General features: G+C 47.3%; 5 protein-coding genes across 5 annotated transcripts; 1 reads left to right on the top strand and 4 right to left on the bottom strand.

The window, feature by feature from the left end:
* Nucleotides 1-180: 180 nt before the first annotated feature.
* On the bottom strand, nucleotides 181-1970 carry GGS22DRAFT_150558 (ETC complex I subunit conserved region-domain-containing protein). The gene is made up of 3 exons (XM_047959324.1): nucleotides 1099-1970; nucleotides 904-1008; nucleotides 181-828 (listed from the first exon to the last, which is right to left on the bottom strand). The coding sequence occupies exons 1-3, from the start codon at nucleotides 1671-1673 to the stop codon at nucleotides 759-761; spliced, it is 750 nt and encodes a 249-aa protein (XP_047824148.1). The 5' UTR covers nucleotides 1674-1970; the 3' UTR covers nucleotides 181-758.
* A 453-nt stretch (nucleotides 1971-2423) lies between these two features.
* On the top strand, nucleotides 2424-5222 carry GGS22DRAFT_150556 (uncharacterized protein). Its single transcript, XM_047959323.1, has one exon. The coding sequence runs from the start codon at nucleotides 2966-2968 to the stop codon at nucleotides 5126-5128; it is 2163 nt and encodes a 720-aa protein (XP_047824147.1). The 5' UTR covers nucleotides 2424-2965; the 3' UTR covers nucleotides 5129-5222.
* Nucleotides 5223-6022: 800 nt separating this feature from the next.
* On the bottom strand, nucleotides 6023-8046 carry GGS22DRAFT_150555 (BAR domain-containing protein). The gene is made up of 6 exons (XM_047959322.1): nucleotides 7705-8046; nucleotides 7554-7635; nucleotides 7406-7488; nucleotides 6747-7344; nucleotides 6553-6684; nucleotides 6023-6487 (listed from the first exon to the last, which is right to left on the bottom strand). Exons 1-6 carry the CDS (start codon nucleotides 7737-7739, stop codon nucleotides 6452-6454), a joined length of 966 nt encoding a protein of 321 aa, XP_047824146.1. The 5' UTR covers nucleotides 7740-8046; the 3' UTR covers nucleotides 6023-6451.
* Nucleotides 8047-8446: 400 nt separating this feature from the next.
* GGS22DRAFT_11784 (glycosyltransferase family 2 protein) lies at nucleotides 8447-11438 on the bottom strand. Its single transcript, XM_047958143.1, has 3 exons — nucleotides 11296-11438; nucleotides 11059-11225; nucleotides 8447-11007 (listed from the first exon to the last, which is right to left on the bottom strand). Exons 1-3 carry the CDS (start codon nucleotides 11332-11334, stop codon nucleotides 8745-8747), a joined length of 2469 nt encoding a protein of 822 aa, XP_047824145.1. The 5' UTR covers nucleotides 11335-11438; the 3' UTR covers nucleotides 8447-8744.
* Nucleotides 11439-15307: 3869 nt separating this feature from the next.
* GGS22DRAFT_150543 (ARM repeat-containing protein) lies at nucleotides 15308-20468 on the bottom strand. The gene is made up of 10 exons (XM_047959321.1): nucleotides 19970-20468; nucleotides 19868-19912; nucleotides 17754-19804; nucleotides 17412-17703; nucleotides 17199-17353; nucleotides 16847-17146; nucleotides 16469-16777; nucleotides 16277-16415; nucleotides 16117-16216; nucleotides 15308-15861 (listed from the first exon to the last, which is right to left on the bottom strand). Exons 1-10 carry the CDS (start codon nucleotides 19986-19988, stop codon nucleotides 15855-15857), a joined length of 3417 nt encoding a protein of 1138 aa, XP_047824144.1. The 5' UTR covers nucleotides 19989-20468; the 3' UTR covers nucleotides 15308-15854.
* Between the last annotated feature and the right edge of the window lie 88 nt (nucleotides 20469-20556).

The raw sequence follows: 20556 nt of genomic DNA, 5'->3' as shown, positions 1-20556 counted from the left end.
TTGTTGAAAATAGTGGTAATAGCGTTTGCGGGCCGAACCGTGCTTGCATTAGTGGCTGATTGCGCCCTATATTCTTCCTCTTCACCACTAACACTACCTATAACTACGGCTTATGGATTCAACATAGGTAACTGTACGGAAATGTCTTGATAAATATTTAGTGAAGTTTATGTGTCTTATGGCAAAAATTCTTCTTTTAATTAGATTACTAGGTAGTTATATATCAACATTATCATAGACAATGCTCATATTCTATAACACAATAACCAGAGGCATATAAACGCAATACACTATATTAGGAGGTATGTTGTATGATCCAAGACTATAAATATCTTGCAAACCTCACATTACAACTTATTAGTATGTTTATCAGTTAGGATCTATCCGCGAATTTCCGTGTGAATAATTAAGGGATAAGTTCGCTCTATCAGTCTTCCAGGGCACGAAGACTGTAGTGGCCTCATCTTCATATTTTCGAGTAGATTTGGATTTAAAAAGGCCACCGATGAAGGATTCGAAAACTTCAATCGCTCGAGAGGTTGGGGCGCCCGAAAGACGAAACGACTCATCTACATCTAAGATGACTGGCTCCAGCTCCAATTATTCCACGGCGCACCCGGTATGTGTTTAACAGCATTTCATAATCTAATTCGTAGTTCATATGTACAAGTTTCCTCGATTATATGTGCTCTGTAACGGCACATAGAAGCAAGTCCGCAGAATTTTGGAACCGTATTATATCGAGCGGTCGAATTCGTCTATTCGGTGGCATGTCGTTCGAAATACGTCCATTGACCCTCGACCGGCTTCTCCTCTAGGTCCTCCCATCTGTGTTATCTGTCAGTTATACCATCTCCCTAAAACTCCTATTTGTGGATAGTCAATGGGGCTCAGAACACTTACACCTTGTTCTCATACATGATATCCACGAGCTTGCACTCGTTCTCAGCCAACCTTACCACCTCCTCGATAAGACCGCTTCCTAGCTTGTTCTCGATCTCCTCAACCCTATCATCGTCACCGTTAGCAAGCGAAATCCCATAAACCAAACAAACCCAGTCAAAACACCAGGTATAAAAACAACGCAGGGCAACTAACTGATCAGCAGTCAACTGCGGCTCCGACACCCACGGCACGCCCTCATCCGGCATCTCCCTCGGCTCTCTAAAGATCTTCTCAAAATCGGCTCTATCCTCCTCGCCCTTCAGCCCCTCCGCCCCAGGTCCCTCATCCGCCTCGCCATCCCACTCCTCATACCTCTTATCGACCCTACGTCGACTAACCTCATGCAGGAACATCTCGCCATGGACCTCGTTCTTCAGAATGGTCGCGGGGCCCGCGGGGCCGCCCGAGGGCGGGCTCGTGCGCACGGGGAACTGGTCCGGGTGCGCTTCGACGATCTTGCGCGCGTTGGCTTCCCATTCCGCGTACCCCGGGGGCTCGACGGCTTTGACGACGGCGAGGCGGTGCCGCGTTAGCGCTTCGATTGATTGCCGGTACAGCGACGCTTCGGGGAACCGCTCTAGCTTCTCTAGTGTCTTTGAGTAGAAGAATAGCAGTGCTGACCGCGGCGCTATGTGTGTCCAGAGCCCCGTTAGGCCTGTCGGTACGCCCGGTTCGAGGTACCGCGCGCCTGGCTTCACGGCCGCGAGGAGTCGGAACGACGACCGCATGGCGTGTGTTTGCGTCTATAGGTGTGGCTTTCGTATATGGTTTCTCGTGTGCTGTGTGGTAGGTTGGGAGGCGCTGTTTCGGATAGGTGGTGGGATTGGAGAGAAGGCTGGTCGATTTCTTCGGTCCAATTGAGGGATTCCGATTTCTAAGTGAGCTTAGCTCCAGTGAGTGTTTAAAGCTCGAAAAAACGAACGTCACAGCCGGAGTCACGTGGAACTTTACATTGGTGGGGTTTATTGCATTGAGATGGATTAGATAAGTAACTATCCGGACGGAAACCCCACCTCGTCATATCCTATCTCTTTTATTCAAAACTGGAAGAGATACATGCTTTCTACCAATGATCATTATTTCCTTATGAACTCATAGGAAACACATGTTTCGATTCCAAAGACCCGTATGTCTGGGGGATAAGACAACAACATTCCACAGGTTAAAGTACTATTTGATAACTGAGTACTACATACCTAGTACTGCAAGGATGATCTGGTAACAAGAAACCAGTATATTCTGCATCGGGTAATCTAGTTCACAATATGGACGGTGTGACAGACAGTGCTTACGTACAATGTGCGTCTCTATTCCGTGCATACAAGCGAGTGGCTTTTGTGCTACCCAATTGCTACACAGTATCCGAGCATAAACCCCAGCCTCACGGTCTTGGCCATCTGACCGAAAAACGCCATTTCTTGGGGGCGGATAGGGGCTGGAATCGTCCTGTGATTATAACTGTCATGCCAAGTCGGTGTGATGGACTCCCCGGAAGTCTAGGACTTATATACTGTTATAATGTGGTGTAAAGATGCTTACCGCGGCAGACCTGCTGATCGGTGAGGTAGAGGTAAGCTTACAATATGAAGCTGTTAATCACAGTTAGCGTTTATTATATTGGTATAACCTGGAAGCTCCTGATACGATGTCATACGAACTCCAGACATGGCGTTGTCTAAAACGAAAAAAAGCAATGAGAAAAGCCTACTGTCCTATTCTACCCCCTGACATACTGCATAACTCGGCTACTGGCACCGCGGATCAAGGCGTGGATCGGAACGCTTCACTATACGCGTTCTTGAATCTAAATGGCCAGAGTAAATGGAATTTTACGTAGGTAGGTATACATAATTCGGCGACTTAGACAAACCTGCTTACCGCTGAAGATCTGAGAGGATTGCGAATACAAATAGTCGAGCTCAGCCCGCCTAACATATGTTACACCCCAAAGTTCATTTTGACGAATGTTCAGGTTATTAGGCTATTATATTTCAGTATATTGATAGGTATTGTCTCCAACATGTCCCACACAGGTCCTATCTTTGAAAGGTCGAAAAGCAGACTTGCAAGGCTTTCCGAGAAGTTACACGATCATGACGATGAGCTTGGTAACCAACTTCCGGGATTAGCAGACCTTCTCGACGACATCGTCTCTCCCGACGTAAACGTGCCCCGAGAGGATTCTATTCGCAGACTGCTGCGCGTCTTTTGGAAGTCTCAGTCGGATGGAACATATAGTAGCATCCTCGGACGTTATTCTGACCAGGAAAAGAGCTTGATACGAAGATTCGTCGAAGACGAGAAAGCAGCCGACGACCTCCCCGACGATTTCGATATTGGCCTATCTCTAGGCGCTCGCGATGAGTTACCGACCTTACCCGAGGAAGGTGATCACCCTTCAATTAAAGAAGAATTACGCTCTGCCTTCTCCAAGGTAGTCCATGGTAGGCATGACCATGTAACCCTTTATAACGATAAAAATAAAAAGGTGAAGATCGCTGTTCACGCCGAAGAGAAGTTTCAAAATTGGGGCCTTACCGTCAAGAACACACCGAGCCTCACCTATATCCCGAGCACGTCTTATGGCATTCAACAAATTGTTAAACATGCAAAGGCTCGTGGCCTAAGGGTCAGAGCGTCTGGATATCGTCATTCATGGTCCCCAGTCTTCAGCGACGACGGCCAGATCATCATCTCGACTCTAGGTTTATTTGAAGCTACAAAGCTTCCGAACATCGTATCGTTGCCAGGGTCACAATTCTTCGTCCGCGGTACAGAGCTCAACAGTATCGACTTTGTAGGAACGCCTCAAAAAGGGAAGAAGCGACTGGTTCGGGTTGGCACCGCAGTGACTAACCAGATATTCAGGAGGTGGTGCAATAAACAGAAGATGGATGCTGCTTCGACTCTCCCACTAAACGTTATAATGGTAGAGATTACTTTGGGAGGATCCAACGCCCCGATCTGCCACGGTGCTGGCCGAAAACATCCGACTCTTAGCGACTTGGTATACGCCATCGAGTACGTAGATGTGAACGGGAACCTACAAACCATCAGCAAAGACAAGGACCCTAGCTTCATGGCCGTAGCTAGTGGTTGTTTTGGACTGTTGGGAATCGTTACTCATATTACGCTTGAGCTTGATCCCATGTCATACGCAGCTATGGCCCCGGTACAAATTCCCGTTATGCAAGCTATCCCGCCACCTCCTGGGCTGGCGGATGAGGACATTCCCGAAGCCCTTCGGATCAAGATGTCGCCAGAGGAGCGTGCCCAGGCTCAAGCGGAATTTGAGAAGCACGCGGCCGACGACTTCTATGCGGAATGGTTTTGGTTCCCTTATACGAGCAAAGTCTGGGTCAATTGCTGGAACAACACGGATGACGGTGAAGGAGCGAAGGACTACCCGAGTAAGGCCGGCGTTCTTCTCCAGTGGGTCGAGACCGTCGCTATTCAGGTCATCCAAGACTCTGAGGCTTTCTTCAAGCTGCAGAAAATATTCCCATGGGCGCAAACTACGTTGCTATCCAAACTAGGTCTCTATGCTATGCCGAATATCACCGACCCGAAGGACACAATTAGAACGCAATTGCCAGATGCGCTGCACTTCCGGAGAGCCATCCAGAATGTCAGGGTTAGGGATACGGAGCTCGAGATACCACTACAGCCCAAAGTCGGTAGCTTGAAGGATGCAAAGCCCGACGCCGAAATCAACTGGTCTCTTGTGCAAAAAGCATGGTGGGATGCGATACTAGCTGCGTATAAGTATACCGATACATGTCCTCAGCGTATGCCCCTCGAAATGCGCATCACCGGTTCTTCCGAAGTGACTATGGCGCCGTTCCGTGGGCACAAGTTAGGTACCTGTTCAATCGAGGTCCTAACATTGCAGAATATGGATACCGAATGGACTCCATATGCGCAATACGTCATCGATCAATGGATGGAACTCAAGGACAACGAGGGGAAATATCTCGAAACACGGCCACACTGGGCTAAGGAATGGGCTAACATGACTGCTCGTGGACGGCCCATGGTCGAATACATGAAAGAATCGTACGGCGATGCCATCGTCGAGTTCCGAGACACGCTGGGTCAGATTGCGAAAAAGCAAGGATGGGATTTGGAGGAAGCTCGACAACGGTTTAGCAACGAACTTTTTGACAAGTTTTTCTTCACGTGAGAGGTAATATTTCAAGGCTCAAGGGGAAACTGCAATCAATAATTTAGAATCAGATAAATCGTAGCAACACTGCTCTTTCATTGAAATACCATCACTTGCAAACCGTTCCGGCATTGTACAAGAGACAATCGTGCTGTATTCACATCGGAGTCATTTGATTGGACGATCTACCATTCGTCACATGACCAATATTTTAGTTTCGCACCATGCATGAAAGGAAATTGCACAGTGCAGGCAGCCGCGCCTTTGAGATATTCTGCCGACTCACCGCCCTAGCGCGCCTCCAGGAAAGACATAAATACCTGGCCTTCCTCCCACCTTTTGACCTTTTCTTTCCTTTCTTCTTCATACTTACCTTGTTCAGGCAACCCTCGCTCAAGCATGAGGGTTGCCAAGGGGAGAGACCTGCATTGCACAGCGCGGAGTCGACCCTCTTCTATTATCCCTCGTGGATCGTAGTGAGCGCAATTTTTGATCTCATACTCTTTTCGTTGTGACCGATGCCTTGAGCTTCGGCATGAGGAAGACAGATTGACTGCATTCGTGTTCCATGCTATCGGACCATGATCATCTAATTCTAGTATTGTCTACACAAGGAGAATTATAATAATTGTAGACATGAATATTGGTCTACCAATCAATACTGTACACATTCCGTGTTCATCCTGTAGAAGTCATCGCTTCAACCTTGGAAATGGCACGTCTACGACTAATCTAATATATTTGTCGCCTTCCATGCTTCCATCCTTGTCCGTTACTCTGCTTTGAGCAGTAGTGTTTCAGAAAAGAGCTACCCTGAGCTCTTCTATTATTATTAGTAGTAGATTTAGAAGCCAATATCTTGTACTTACCCATGTCGACGAATCTAACGTCTTATGAGTCGCGAGCTACAACGGCTCTTTACCCTACCAAGATAGCAGAGATAGCATAGAATCTACAAGCTTAAAAATAGTCTATAAATATCCATGTAACAAGATATATTCCTTCTCACCGTATCACTACTACATTCACGCACACGCATAAAGTCAGAGTTCTAAAATAGCGCCAACCAATCGATCTCCAGGCGGAGGTGGAAAATGAAGCATTGAAAGTAACAAAATCCACTAGGGAAGTCCTTCAAGGACGTACTTCCCGTCTATATCACACTCGTTCCAACACGCAGCATGCCAGATCAGGTGGCAGGAAAAAGAAAAGAGAAGGGGATCCTGACAAATCTGCTACTGTCCCTGCAGGTCCTAACGATTCTCTGTAGTCCCGTCCTGTCGTAAAACATTACGAAAAGGGCACTTCGTCGCATTTAAGGGTATCGTGCGCAATAATCATCTACGAAGCGCTCTCGCGGCTCTTGCGGTAGTTGGCCTATAGCGACTTGTTAGATCTAGCGTAACTATACTATGATATATGGAGAATGGCTTTTAACTCACCTCCTGCTCAACCTGAAGGCCTTCGATGATGGGAGCAAGCTCGCTAAGAATCTCGGCAGACTTCTTGTGGTACTCGAGCTGGGCAGCAACAAGCTCTGCGAGGTTGCGAAGAGGTTCGGGGGTATCGAGAACCTATCGTATGATATTAGCCGATAGAGTATGGAGATAGGACGTTAGATTTGAATATGACTTACATTCTTCATGACACTCACGGCCTCTTCAGTCTGAGTGACGAATTCGTCCTCGGCCTTCTCGATCTCCTCCTGTGCCTCGGCGCTCAGCTCATCGGTGGGGTGATCTTCGCGGGGAGACGTGGGACCGATCTTCCAAGTGGTTCCCTTGGCGCGAGCTTTGACAGAGTCCAGCGTCAGACGCGCCTTCTCGACGTTCTTGCGCGCGCGGGTCGCGAACATCAAGTTGGTGTTCAACGTAGTATTCCACCCAGCTAGGTAGTGGCTCTGGATCTGAGCATCCTGCGCAAGGCGAGCCTCGCCTAGCCGTTCGCTAGCCAACGCATACTTCTCGAGCGCAGTCGCAAGTGGATCCTCGCCGGCGCCGGTGTGCTGCTGATGCAAAAGCTGAGAGCTTGTTAAGCTAGCACGTGCGATAGCATGGGAGAAGGTCTTGGGCTGCGGCTTCGCGGTGGGGGGTGCGGTCAAGGCAGCTTGGGCTTCTGCGGGGGTGGTGGCGGAGGAGAGAAGCTGAACCTTCTCGCTGACGGTGCGGCCGAGGTCCGAAAAGCTCTCCTTGATGTTGGCAGGGTAATCGTAGGCTTCGTGAGAGTATTGTGAACTATGAATGGCCCAAGGAATGTTAGCCAGAGGCAATCGCACATTGCAGTAGATGGACCCACGTCACTGCAAGCATCTTCTGATGGACTTGTTTGAGAGCATCGACACGTTTCTCGAGGTCGATATAATCAGGTGGAAGCTGGGTCTGTAGAGGTTTTATTATTAGCTAGTTTTCTAGCATTTGCCAGCATTTGAATCGTCAACTCCTACCTTGTCCTCGGCTTGGCCAAGTTGCTCCTTGGTGTACTGGAAAGTACGTGAAGCAAAAGGTGTAATCTGCGAGCCAATGTTGCTAGCATGATATCAGCGTCTGGCTTGCAAATGCAGGTACTCCAATGACAGCATTAAATGCTTAGCATACCTCAAACTACTGCCGAATGCCTTAAAATTATCCATGGTGGAAAATTGGGAATGCGAACGCGAAATGGTTGGATTTAAAGCTCGGATATAGATGAATTCGCTCGGGTTCGTTGGGTTCGATGGGTTCGTTGTATGCTGCTTTAGTGTGAAATAGACAGATAACCGTTTCGAGCGTTCAAGGTTCTAAGGTTCCAAGTTCAACTCCTAAAGACAGTAGAGTTTTGGCGTTGTCGACTGCCTAATCAATTCGTTCCATGCTGGCTCTGGCTTTGTCAGGGGGGGCACAGTGCAATAACCACCTAGCGTGATTGCTAACTGTTACTGTAGCAGTCGTACCTCCTCTGCTAGCCCTAGGTTTTAGCTAACACGTGAGTTTGCCATATTTATCCCCGGTTTAATGTGCAACATTCAGGACTGTCAGGAACTTATCGGGTGCAAACAGCTGGCATTCAAACATTACTATGACGTAGCTCGTATTGATTTGCATTGTCGTCTGAAGCATTTCATCTTAATATTTTCCCTCGGACATACATGAGGTTTCCTCACTTTCTTTGACAGAAAAATGAAATAATGACACATGAAGTTTTCTTTTTTTTAGGAGGCTCTATCTCCGCTATACAAGAATACGAGTCCGAGTTAGAATCCGGGTTAAGATAGCTTCTTAGACTCAGAAACACCATACTTTCCCACCTAAGTAAGCCAGATGTGTCACAGTATTGCCATATCAGAGATACTCAAGGAAGACTTTGAAAATAACTTATATTCTTCTGTGGGTATAATCATGTCTTGCAAGAGGAGATGATGATGATACAGCAACGTTTCATAAACGTTAAACTGTGTGGTATGTAATTAAGGGATGTCACCAAAACCCAACGTGTATGTAACCTGCTGTCCTGTACAGCGTCATAAATGCATTACTTTCCTTTACCCAACAAACGCCTTCTATAATGCAACTCCCGAAGTTACTAGGTACCTATTATGCAATACGCCAACAGAGGTAGGCTTTCTAAATGTAATTATTCGTCATCCCATCCACCCTTTTCATTTTGGGGTATTCGGTCTACGTGACCTCTTTCGACCCGAGTTTGACCTGTCTATCTCCGCTTCGTCAATGTCTGGGGCTGGCGCGTGGATCGGGCTGTTACGGCCAAGTGGACTCCTCCCTGTTCTATTCCGTTGATGATGGTGTCCCCTCGGTACACTGAGGCTCTGCCTTTGAGCCTGCGAAGTGTCCTGGTGGGCTAGTAGAGACGACCTAGGCCCAGGAGAGGGCGCACGGGAAGATAGCGAATCCGGACCGCTCTCGTTAGTGTCGTCTCTGTAAGTACGTTCGGTTCGGCCTTCACCCCCTTCCCAACCCCCTTTCGCGAGTTCCAGGTCGGTAAATTCGTACACTTGACCTCGTGGAGGAATTGCGTACTTCTTAGAATTTTCAACGAATTGGTTATACTGGTTGGCTTGTGCCATCTCGTATTTCTTCCGATCTTCGTCTCCCATGATGCTTTCTACCCGTCGGGGGAAATACACAGAATTATTTCCGGTGGTCAAGAAACTCTCCACCGAATCGCGGCTGTGGAGAGCATGGTGTGGAGTAGGACCACCGAAGAGCGAAGAATCGGCATCTGGTGTATAAAAACTGTACGTTGATTCTCCTGGATAGGCATAGAATCCGTTTGCCTTCTTCTCTGGGGCGGCAAATTTCCCTTCGATCTTTTCTGGAGGTAAGACCTTGCTCTTCGACCTCTGGACTCCGTTCGTCTCCTTTCCTTTACCCTTCTGTCTCAGTACTTCGGCGGCTGGGATGAACGTTTCCGGGACAACGTTGAGATCATCTCCCGCCTTCTCAGCTTTCTCGACTGCCTGCTGGGGCGTCGTATGCGCATCCGCGGTAGCAGCATCGGCACGCGGTCCACCCCAAGTTCGCTGGCCAGCAGTGAAGATTCCGTATACCATGTAGTACCAATTGAAGAAGGGATTCAGTATGAACATCATCGGGTAGAGCCAGACCTTAAACCGCTTCAGTTTAAGGCCGAAGTATATCATCATTAGCCAATTTAGGCCAAGAGAGATGGCGATGAATCCGACGGGTAGCTGGTCGACCCTCATGGTCGTCGTCATTATCGAGAGCATCATGATGAAGAAAAGCAAAGCTGTCGTTCGTATCGTGTTTTGCATAAACCGCACCACGAGTAAGATAGGGTATCGTTTCCAAAGGCGCCAGTCTGTTAACATGCAGACTTCGTTTGTGATAAACCCAAGAAACCATCTTCGCCGTTGCTTAATCAGCGACTGGACAGTCTGCACCGCTTCTGTCTTGCAAAATGCCGAAGTGCACATCTGAATCTGGTACCGTTTCTTCGCACCAATCATGAAAAGATGCGTTAGCCATCGATCTTCGCCTAAATGGCTCTTGGCGAAATCAAATAGATCTTCGCACTGCTCAGCCTTATCGGCAAAGTAATATTTGGCCATCCTTCGGAATGCGGAGAACCGAAGCATAGTCAGAGCTCCCGGCAAACAAGTGACGGCACCACATCCAGATTCCACGGTCCTCTCGAATAATTGACCATGAATATACTCCATATCTTGGAGTAGGGTAATAATGCTGTGCTTCCTGGTCGTCGAGGTGATGACGCCCGTCATGGCTAACATGTCTCTGCTGTTCCCGGGGCTCAACTCCATATCATAGACGAAATTCTGCAAACAGACTCTATCTAGAATGCAATCCGAGTCGATGAAGAGGATAAAGAGGTTGTCGTTCCGCTTAAGATACTCTTTGTAAACTTTGTCGATGAGTTTGAAGGTGGCCTTTTGGCAGTGGCGTTTTCCTCCGTGGGGAAACCGAGAGACCGTAATGCGAGCTGATCGGTATGTGACATCGATACTCTTAGGATACGATTCCAGAGTCAGAGGGACGCCGAGCTTCTCAATCGTGTTTAGATAAAGTTCATCCTCTTGGTCTCCATCGAATGAGAGAAATACGTGAATGCATGAAGGGGGGTAATCACAATCCACGACTGAGTTAATAGCAGTGACGAGGACCTCTGGTTCCTCCTTGTAGCAGGGCATCACGATAACAACTTTCGGTGCAGAAACCTCATCCAGGACCTCCTTAACACGTTTTGTTCTGCCAAGCTGATGGGTGACAAGTTGATAAACGCAAAAAAGCCACGGGATAGTTAAGAGTCCCGCAAAACTCCAGAAGGCGAACCATTGAAGAATATCGACCATATTAGCTGGCCAATATTGCGTGATTTCGCCTGGCAGAGGTAGGGTTACGACCATAATAGGTAAGAAGATAAATCTATTTTATTATTAGTGATGATCGAGTGGTGGACATAGTTGAAGAACATACCGGAACCCAGTGAAGAGAATAGCAATGATGATTGCTAATACTCTTATTGTCCAGTGCTCTGCTTTCTGGAAGACCTTGACTAGGCAGTATAGGAATGCGGCTAGCCATAGAAACCATTCAAGAAGGGCTGCTAGCATCACGACGCCTACGATGGCGGTGTAGATGATCTGTGAAGATGTGTCAATAACAAAAAAAGCCTTGAAGACATGAAATCTTATCTATATTGGGATTTCTTACCTCGTGGACCGGCCATGTTTTCGTGATATCTTGCGCCATCTTTGGGTTGGCCAGTTAGATTGTCGAATTGTTTTGACCGATGAATGAATGAATTTGGTGGGGAGGGGTTTCTTTCCGAGGTGAATGACTACTATTAAGTCCTTTTATCTCTGGCTCGGATACGGGCTGTTGGATGGCTCGTTTCTCATATAATCATCGTTATAACTCTTAGTTAAGAGGTAGACGATGACAGGCTATCTTGTTACACAATGATGCTTATTTACGGCTACGTGCAGCGTAAATGCAAGGGACCCCTCGTCTCGGACTTCGTGTGCTCGGAAAAGAAAGGAAATCGGTCCACGTTGAAGCCCTCCCACACAGCAAGGTATGTGTTAGGTAATGGTTGGTTTGTGGTGGTGATGTCCCGAATATATGGATGTGGAGGTGGCGTTGATGTTGCTGTGTTGATCTCGAAGGATAAGACGAGGTGCCACGACAATCCGTATAAGATAAAAATAAAAACGCCGTTATATGTAAACGATCGAACAGGCTGGTACCTTGTCCACTCGTTACTTATGACGTCCTATCGAGGTTGGAATTTGCTCTTCTGACCCTGAAGATGCTTCGGTAAGTCTACTATAGCAGGTCGATTGTTATGCTAAGAGAGGTCTCACCATATACGGGAGAGCGTTCATAGGTATCGTTCTAGGCGAGGGTTGAAATTTAGAACAAGGGTGCGCTTATGTACCCAAATGAATGAAGGACTGCTAGTAAACAAGGTGGCTGAATGAATGAATATAATCGACAACAGTCGCAGCCTTCGGCATCGGTGCCAAGTAAAACGGTGAAAGGTCTTGGCTGGTTAAGCAAGGGAGCCGGATAGCTGAATTTTGAGGTTAGTGAGCTCTTTCTATATCAGTCAGGCGATGCTTGGGATCTGGACTCGTCTCTTGGCGAGTATACATGTACCTGCTGGTCTGCGGGACCTGCAGGCGAGTCGCATCTATGGGAGCTAGACTTACATGGTATAAGATGGAAAATGATACCGGAGCCCAGAGAAACTGAAGCTGGCCAGAAGGCTCACTGCGTACGACGACTGTCTGGGCCAGTGTGCGGAAATGTGACGATAACTATCCGATGCTTGGGCTCCTGAAGCTAGCTAGATCGGATACATCCATTGCCAGGCCACGTCGGCCGTGATTAGGGGAGAAAGAAATCGGTGATGGAACGCGTCTAGAAAGCCGAGTTAGTTACAGGGATTTAGAAGGTTACCCAAATTCCCATGCACGGCAGATGAAGTTGAGTCTGGACTTATTTATTTCGAGCCACAATGATCAATCAGTTATTGTTTACCTCAACACGGAAAGAAGAAAATCCATATTTGATCAGACAGAAGATCGAAAGTCTCAACCTTGCTACAAGGTACACCTTGTTGGATAGGGTTTGGGTAGTTTGAGGGAAAGCATGGCTTAATTAGAACAAACTTTGTATAGATGTCCACATGTCCACCCGTGAACTTTTATGTACCGAACCTATTTGTATGTATCGGAAACTAGTACATGTAAGTTCTCATCTATACTTCAATCCACAAAGTAAATGGGTACTGGACGGGAATGACCATTAAGTTACGAAGCTACACGCCAGTCAAAGCCGCCACAACCTTACGTTCAGGCGGGGAAGGCTAAATGGAACTCCAGAAACGCCCTTGGGCTTGGTGGTAGGTAGTACCTATAAAAACATCGAGCTTGAAGTACAAACTTAATTGCAGCTGCTCAATGTACCTATAGATGGGTACCCAATCAGTTGATTCAGTTTAGCTGCGTGGCCTGTCTGGGTTGAGAGAATAGGTAGATGCACACGTTCACTTTAGCCAATACTCCTTCGATCCATCGATATGGCTTGGTACCGGGCCGTTTGGCAAACAATTAATGACTACAGGTTCCCTCTTTTCTTCTTCTTATGATGCTGTTAATAGATTATAAGGCGAGCTGACTTGTTCTTTTCATTTATATTATCCGATCGATGGGTTAGGGTGGATCGACACTCAAGGTACATACCAATGTACCTACATACCCAGTGGCATATTGTCGTATGTTGGTGACAAGATGAAAAATAAGTACTAGGTAGGTAGGAAAGTTCCTAGGTACCTATTGGATGTCCAATGTTATCAAATACAAATACGAGCGTGGTACAGGCAGACAGGGAAGGATACTGCGGGTAGTCTAAATCCCGAAATATCAAGCCACAGAGTGCATTGTATACTTACCACTCTAGGTAAGTCTCGATATGTACCTGCTGTGTGTATGTAGGTAACTTGCATTTACATACATGATCGATAGTCGTCAAACAGTTGAGCTGAATGGGAACATCTGGACTCAGATGTGTCAATAGTTGAAACTTAGCTAGAGAGATTAACCTTAGATTTTAGACCAAAGACCTTGGAGGAACCGTAAAAATGCTTAAATGCTTGATTGATTTGGAAATAGGCGTCGATCATGGCGCTAAATGGACATAGTGAAAACGTCACAGGCGGCTCAAAAAGAGACTTTAACTCAGTCTAGCAGCTTAGGCGAAAAAGAGGCGCGCTAAAAAGGGGGATCTAAGCGAGAGATCCAAAGTATTTCAATGTCTTGCTGCAAGGGTGGTGGAGTGTTACGCTTGCCACGTTACTTTGCCCACACCACCCCGCCAGGTACGAATGAAAAGTACAAACAGCTTCCCTGAAAACCTTATTAAGCGCTTTGGGATGGCAGATGGCAACAGGAAGTCTAGCGTTCGTTACTTCGCTTTCGGCATCGTGGAGCACGGCGAGACTTCCGATAGAGCAATATGCGACGGACCTTTTCTTCACTCCCGAAATCTTCGCATTTCGTTTCCCAGATATCTCTAATAGGGTATCATTAAGATCCATGGACACACACGTAAGCTCCAGAGCTGCAACAAGGCCTGCAACATGTTCTTTCCACGAGTGAAAAATATATTAATTTGCAGAGGGTAGCAGTCGCGAACAAAAAAATCTTGCCAATATAAAATTTTCTGGGGAGAAAATCGCGGAATCTTAATGGTTAATTGCGACCATCGTTGTTTGATCCTGCTAGGTATGTGTAGGCGGCACGAGGCAGGTATGTAGTTTCCACGAGCTGACATCAACCGGTTTAACCGCTATCCCGCTGGATCAACCGTAAGGCACGGTCCTGTCAAGTGTCAAATAAGTGACTAACGGAAACTACCTACTTCCATAAAGCAATATGGAACTACTATCTATACCCATCTATAACCTTCACAAGCGAGCGCTATTAAATAAAGCATACGTAGTACAGCTATTAGCAATTCCACGTAAGAAAGTTCGTGATCGCGCTATCCCGAGTGCGTGGACCCCCTTCCGACCGGGAGCTTCTCAATGTCTCAGTTTCGGCCATCTTCGCCTAGGACCTTGATACCTCATTGCGAAATGCAAAATGAAGACCTGGGTAGCAACAAAAAAGAAAGGAGGGACATTGCCAAGGGAATATGTAACATTTTACAGGAGATAGAAGTTGACTATGCAACATCAAACCGATTCTAAATCTCGGGTAAAGGTAAAAAGACTGCGATCGATAATGACCTAGGTGTCTTCTCATGACGTGCTATAGTGCATCTTTGTTGTTCAGTGGTTCTTATTTCTAGACCATTGATTCCGCATGCAAGAGCTGCATCGCCAAGGCTTTCAATACGAACCGCCACAATGACTAGATGGGGAAGGCTTCATGTTGTACAACTCCATATATGTATGAGATGGGGCTGAACCAGTAATGTTTTAGAATGGCCTCACGATATTTCTCGCTCGGCAATTTCAGGTGAGTCTAAAAAGAAAGGCATTAGACATGAGAAAATTAACTTAAAAGAGGATACGGGCTAACCCTACAAAATAAGGGGGGAACAATTATTACACTACCTACCTACTTAGGTAGTTATTCGCATCATAATTGAGACGAGGCGGTTTCATATGAATATATTTACCCCCTCAAGATAAAACATGTCATCACTTATGTTGATCAGTATATATGTTAGAATGTAACGAGCGAATTAGAATTAAACGAGGCACAAAGTGCCCTAAATACAGTCTGCAAATGAGGGATCGTTAGTCTGTCCATAGGCTTGTAAGATCGTCTTGCCGTAGTCAACTCTTAGACGAATTCAGGTATAGAGTCCTATACCGAAAGGGGTCATGCAGGAACCGCCAGGCAACCAGCAAAGCAACTACCACTTCTCTACTCTGTCTTGGCCCCGGATCCTTGACTTATCTCCACCTTCACTCGTCTTCCGCCCCCGAGAGCTTAGGCGTATTTACTTCACTAACGTCGACGGAGTCCTTAAGGTAGGTAGGTCCCATGTTTATGGGGTTAACATAGCTCGGGATTATCGAACCTCCGTCTCAATCTTCCTCGTGTCGGGAGATGTGTTATGCTCGCGCCGAAGGTTGAGGATCGTAGCTTCTATGTGTGGCATGGTGCGCAGTCGGGAGATATCGAAACTCCTTGTTGTAATGCTCAAATGAGTTAGGTGGGGTATTGTGCATTCCGGTCGATGAGAGGTGAATGTCAAGTCCTAAACTCGTGAAGATGGTCGCATTGGTTAGCGTCTGTTTTCAAACATCTCGGGCTTCAGCGTTTTCTACCGCCTCGTCGTGTGGGATGACGAGATCGAGAATCTGAGGGGACAACAAGACGCTTGTTTATACTACTTCCGCCCACTCGGTTCGAAGTAGCGTCACCCTCATCATACGCATGGTTGGCGGGCTGATCCTCGGGATTGGAGGCATCCTGTTTGGCCCTATTCTGATTTTGCTGGGATCTTTCATACCAATCAACATCACTGAGTTGTAATCTACGGACACGTTGTCCGCCACGTTCCTTGGTGGACTTATCGGGGCGATTAAGGTGATACGGAGATTTATCGTGACCTAGGTAAGCAGAGCTGTGAATATTTGTGTTTGGTAGGATCGGGGTCAAATGAGTATCACCATCTGTATCTTCATTCTCGCGAAGGTCATAGTTGAGCACCAGGTTTTTGATGCGCTGCTGCTCTTCTCGTTCCGCCTGTTGCTGTGTCTTCATAGCAACCGCAAAGGTCGAGTCTGATGGAAGTGCAACAGTTCGTGTCTGCCAACGTTAGTACCATGCTCAGAGATCACCTGTTCATTGGGTAGTCTTACCTGTTGACGATTGCCTTTCTTTGTCAGCAACGAGAAGGCCATTGTGCTAGGTGCACTTTCGCCATTTACATTATCGGCATCCGCCGTTGAAGAGACATCGCGAGTCTTGGGTCGAACGGGTAGTGGGACGTCGAAGAGTGGTTTACGATCGAATTTCCGGGATTCTAAACTCTCAGCCATCATCTTCGCATACTCACGTTCAAAATCTGCCTCATCCTCAGGATCGACTTCTTCAGCCTTTCTGGTAACTACGATCGATTCTTCCTCCGACTCGAAATCTCGAGGAGATTGTGGTTGGTTCTCGACATCCTGTCCGATCCAGAGCTGATTAATTATTGCTCCCGAATGAAAGTATGAAAAGAAATTGGTGGTGCATACTTCAGTATCCTCTTCTTCATCAGATTCTGAATCATCGTCTCCATCAGCTTCAGGAAGCACAATGTCTCCGTCACCATCACCACCATCGTCATCAGAGGAGGTACCACTAGAACCATCATCTGGATCGGCAGCTTTGTCTAAGCCGGCGTTTTTCTGGTCCTGGGCAACCGCAAGTTGGAAGGCTTTTGTGGCCTCCTCCAGAGTCGTCGCTAATTTCCACTGCGGTCTTGTAAGAGAAAAGGTGTCCTGGACAATGAATTCAATGTCCATTGGTAAAGGTTGCTTAGTATGAATATAATACTGCGAATTTGTTAATATGACCTTAATTCCGCACGTTTCAAGTTGGACGGACCTGGAGAAAAGAAAGAAAATAGTCGAGCTTCTTCCCTGCGGCGCCTCGGTTAAAGAACATGCCGCAGGTCTCAAGAATCGTGGCCACAAGACGAATCCTGAAATAGTCGTCTGGTAGATCGAAAGGATTCAGTCGACCGGGGATAGGTGCGCCACCTAAAAAACGATTAGTTTGCTGCAGATAAGGTATGTTCGAATATGTTGGAGCACTCACCGTAACCAAACGTCATGATCTTGTACATGGTGTCGAAGATCACAGGGTGCTCTAGCATCCGGTAATTATAGAGCTCGCCTAAATACTTGACTTCTGCAATACGCCTCTGGTTGAACTTGAAATCATTTTGCTCCAACCCAAAGACAACGGATTCAACAACGTTGTCGATTACCGTAACGGTGAAGCCTGGATGGTAACGGTAGATCGCACTAAGTAATATAGCCAAGATGTGGATACTGCCGTACTTGACCTTTGCAGGTCTTGAAAACACCTTAATAAGGATGTCTACTACCTATTATATAGATCAGCACCCAATTTCATAAACGGCGTTATGCTACTTACCTCCTGTTCCTCCCAGTGAAGTCGGCGGATCTGCTTAAGAACCTTCGTGTAGTTGCGTTTCGTCAAGTCGATATAGATGAGCCTACGAATGAACATCTCGATGGGTGTCCGCTCCTTCTGCTGGATCGACGCCCTTTCCGGCGGGTCCACGTAGTATACCGCATTCTCGATGAGCATACGCTCTGGCTGGCCAATATGGTGTACTGATTTCTTGCGCTGGATTGTTTCCAGGAATGTTGCCATGCGGCGTGACGTATCAGCATTACGGAGCAGATATCTCCCGCAATTCTCTAGCAAGTTGCAAATAATTTCGATGTTCATGCGAGAGAAATCGTCTGCGCTAATCTTCAACGAATGGAAAAGGACGTGTTCTGGGACCATGCCGAACTTGGTGAGCTCTGCAAGGTACCTGATATTGCTTAATCGTACTTGGCCAAGGAAGTCCTTCTCCTTGCGTCGCTGGAGACTGCGGAACTCCGCGTCGAGATAGTCCACAACACTTTTGGGGATGTCTGGCATATAGCGCCCGAGGGTAGCTACCAGGCGAGACCAGAATGGCAAGAGATCAGTACGACCCTTTGGAACCTCGGTAAGCGCTTTGATAAGTCGGTTTCTGGAGGCCTTGGAATTTAGATAGCAGAAGTCGATGGCAGCTTGATCGACTGCATCCTTGTGCGTAAGCTCAGGAAGCCGAGTCAAGAGCACATCTACCTGCGCTCCAATTGTCTTGTTGGCAATGGCGGTAGATTGGTCGTCATTCGCGTCCAAAGATCTAGGCCCCTCTATGCCATCGACAGGGTCGGCTCTTCTACCGACCTGCTCATCCGTGTCGGTTTTTTTCTTTTTGCCATCCTCGAGCAACATACCAGGGACTTTCCCCTTCAGGTCTACTAGATTTTCGTAAAAACGACGTTCCTCCTCGTCTTCCCAAATCCCCGCGCCCTCGCTCTGTCCGCGAAGGTACTCCCCGGTCTTGACTAAACCAATTGCGCCATTAGTGTTTGAAAATCCATCCTCAGTTTCTTTGAGGTCCGGCATCTCAGCACCAATTGCATCCGCTATGACCTGGGCATTCCCGACGAGACGTTCCTGAGCTTTCAGCTGCCGTTCAAAATTGGCCTGCCTATCCTCAAAGACTTCTCCGGACTTGACATATGCCTCGGAGTTCCTACCGCGTTGTGTGACAATATTCTTTTGGTCTCGTTCAAGGTGGGCTTTGACGTCCTCAAAATATCGTTTGAGAATATTCTTGAATCGCTCGCGTAGCTCGGAACTGGCAAAAGGAGGATCGTCGGAATCATAATCATTAGTTTCTTCTTGTCCATCAATTCGTCCAGAAGTCTCCCCCGAAGCCTTGGTAGCACCATCTTCTTCAACAGTCTTGCGGCCTTCCGATCCAACAGCCTTGACTCCTAGGATATCCCAACCGAACGATTTCACAAAAATGACCAGAAGGGGTAAATTCACATGTTCTCGGTCGTGGCCCAAGAGATCCTTAAGTACTTCAAGGGGGAACGGCTCGGCCCCGCCGCCTTTTGTAGAGTTAACCGACTTGATCTTTAGTTCGGCATTTTTCCCATTGACACCACGCGTCGCGTCATCTGCTTTTACGTCGTCGAGGGTGCGGAGAACTCCCACAAGCCAAAGCTCGGTTATTACTCTCAAAAGAGCTCGCTGTCGAATGAGACGTTCTTTCTCTTCCTTCTCGCGGACCTCGGGAGCCAAGGTCTTTAACAGACTCTTGTCCGGCGTAGCCATCCCCTTGCCAAGAAGCCATCCTAGATACTCTGTGAAATCTCCGGGTCCGAATCGCTGGTGTAAAGCACTGACAATCTCAATGGCTGCGTCGATTTCTCCGGTGGTCTTGAGTTTGCTCAATCCTTCGTAACATGCTGAGATTATCTCGGAGAGGTATTTGGATAAACTAAGGGTTCGTATATCTTGGAGAAACGTGTTTAAGGTCGCGGAATTGATGGTAGTTCGCAATCGCTTAATGAAGGCGGTGTTTTTCTTCAAAGAAGAGTCGAGGGACGAGCCAACAGGGAAAATGTCTACCTGCTTGTTAGTAGTCTGAGATAGGTCGAGATAGGGCGAGATAGGAGAAAGTCGTATACCTAGCTCTCCATTCCATGCGCGTTGGTTGAGCGACAACAACTCGCCTGAAATTTAAATGTTAGCAGAGTTTTTAGGAGTCAGCTTGATGAATCTTAACTTACGTTTTCGTGGGCGGTCCATGCCGGGCGACCCTTGCGATATGAAGATTACTTCTCGGCTCAATTGCTACATTCGCAACCGTGATAGCCCTGCTAAGGGAGAAATCGGCCCCAGTGGCGGGCGCGACACGGTGTATCGGGCTCGGTGGGCATCGGTAGATTCGTAATTCGAGTGACACTGCCCTGCGCCAAAAGAGCAATACAAGGACCAATGAGATTGTAATGTAGATCAACGAGTAGGCAATCGAAGGTTGGAACGAGAGGATTGTTGTACGACGGACGAGGAATTCTGATGGTGGGAGTTACGTAGGTAATGTAATTGTCATAAGATCTGTCGATGGTTTGAAAGACATGCAGATGTGAAAAAGAGAAAGTCAAACATCTACAGTCAAATGAAGGCGCATCTGTGAATGATGTCGTTTTAGATCATCCAATGAAAGAACGGGCAAGCAGCGCTTTCCTTATGTTCCGCGAAAATCTCGGGGAATCGTAAGCTGTTTTTGGCTTCTTTAAAGTTGAACAAGACAATTTGGCGGGGCACTAGTTAGCGGGGTGGGCCATCCAAGTTCAGCCTCGCAGCTGCCCAGTGC

This window comes from Annulohypoxylon maeteangense (genome assembly GCF_022496945.1).
Source record: "Annulohypoxylon maeteangense strain CBS 123835 unplaced genomic scaffold GGS22scaffold_1, whole genome shotgun sequence".
Lineage (NCBI taxonomy): Eukaryota > Fungi > Ascomycota > Sordariomycetes > Xylariales > Hypoxylaceae > Annulohypoxylon > Annulohypoxylon maeteangense.
This window is presented reverse-complemented; position numbering and strand designations above follow the sequence as displayed.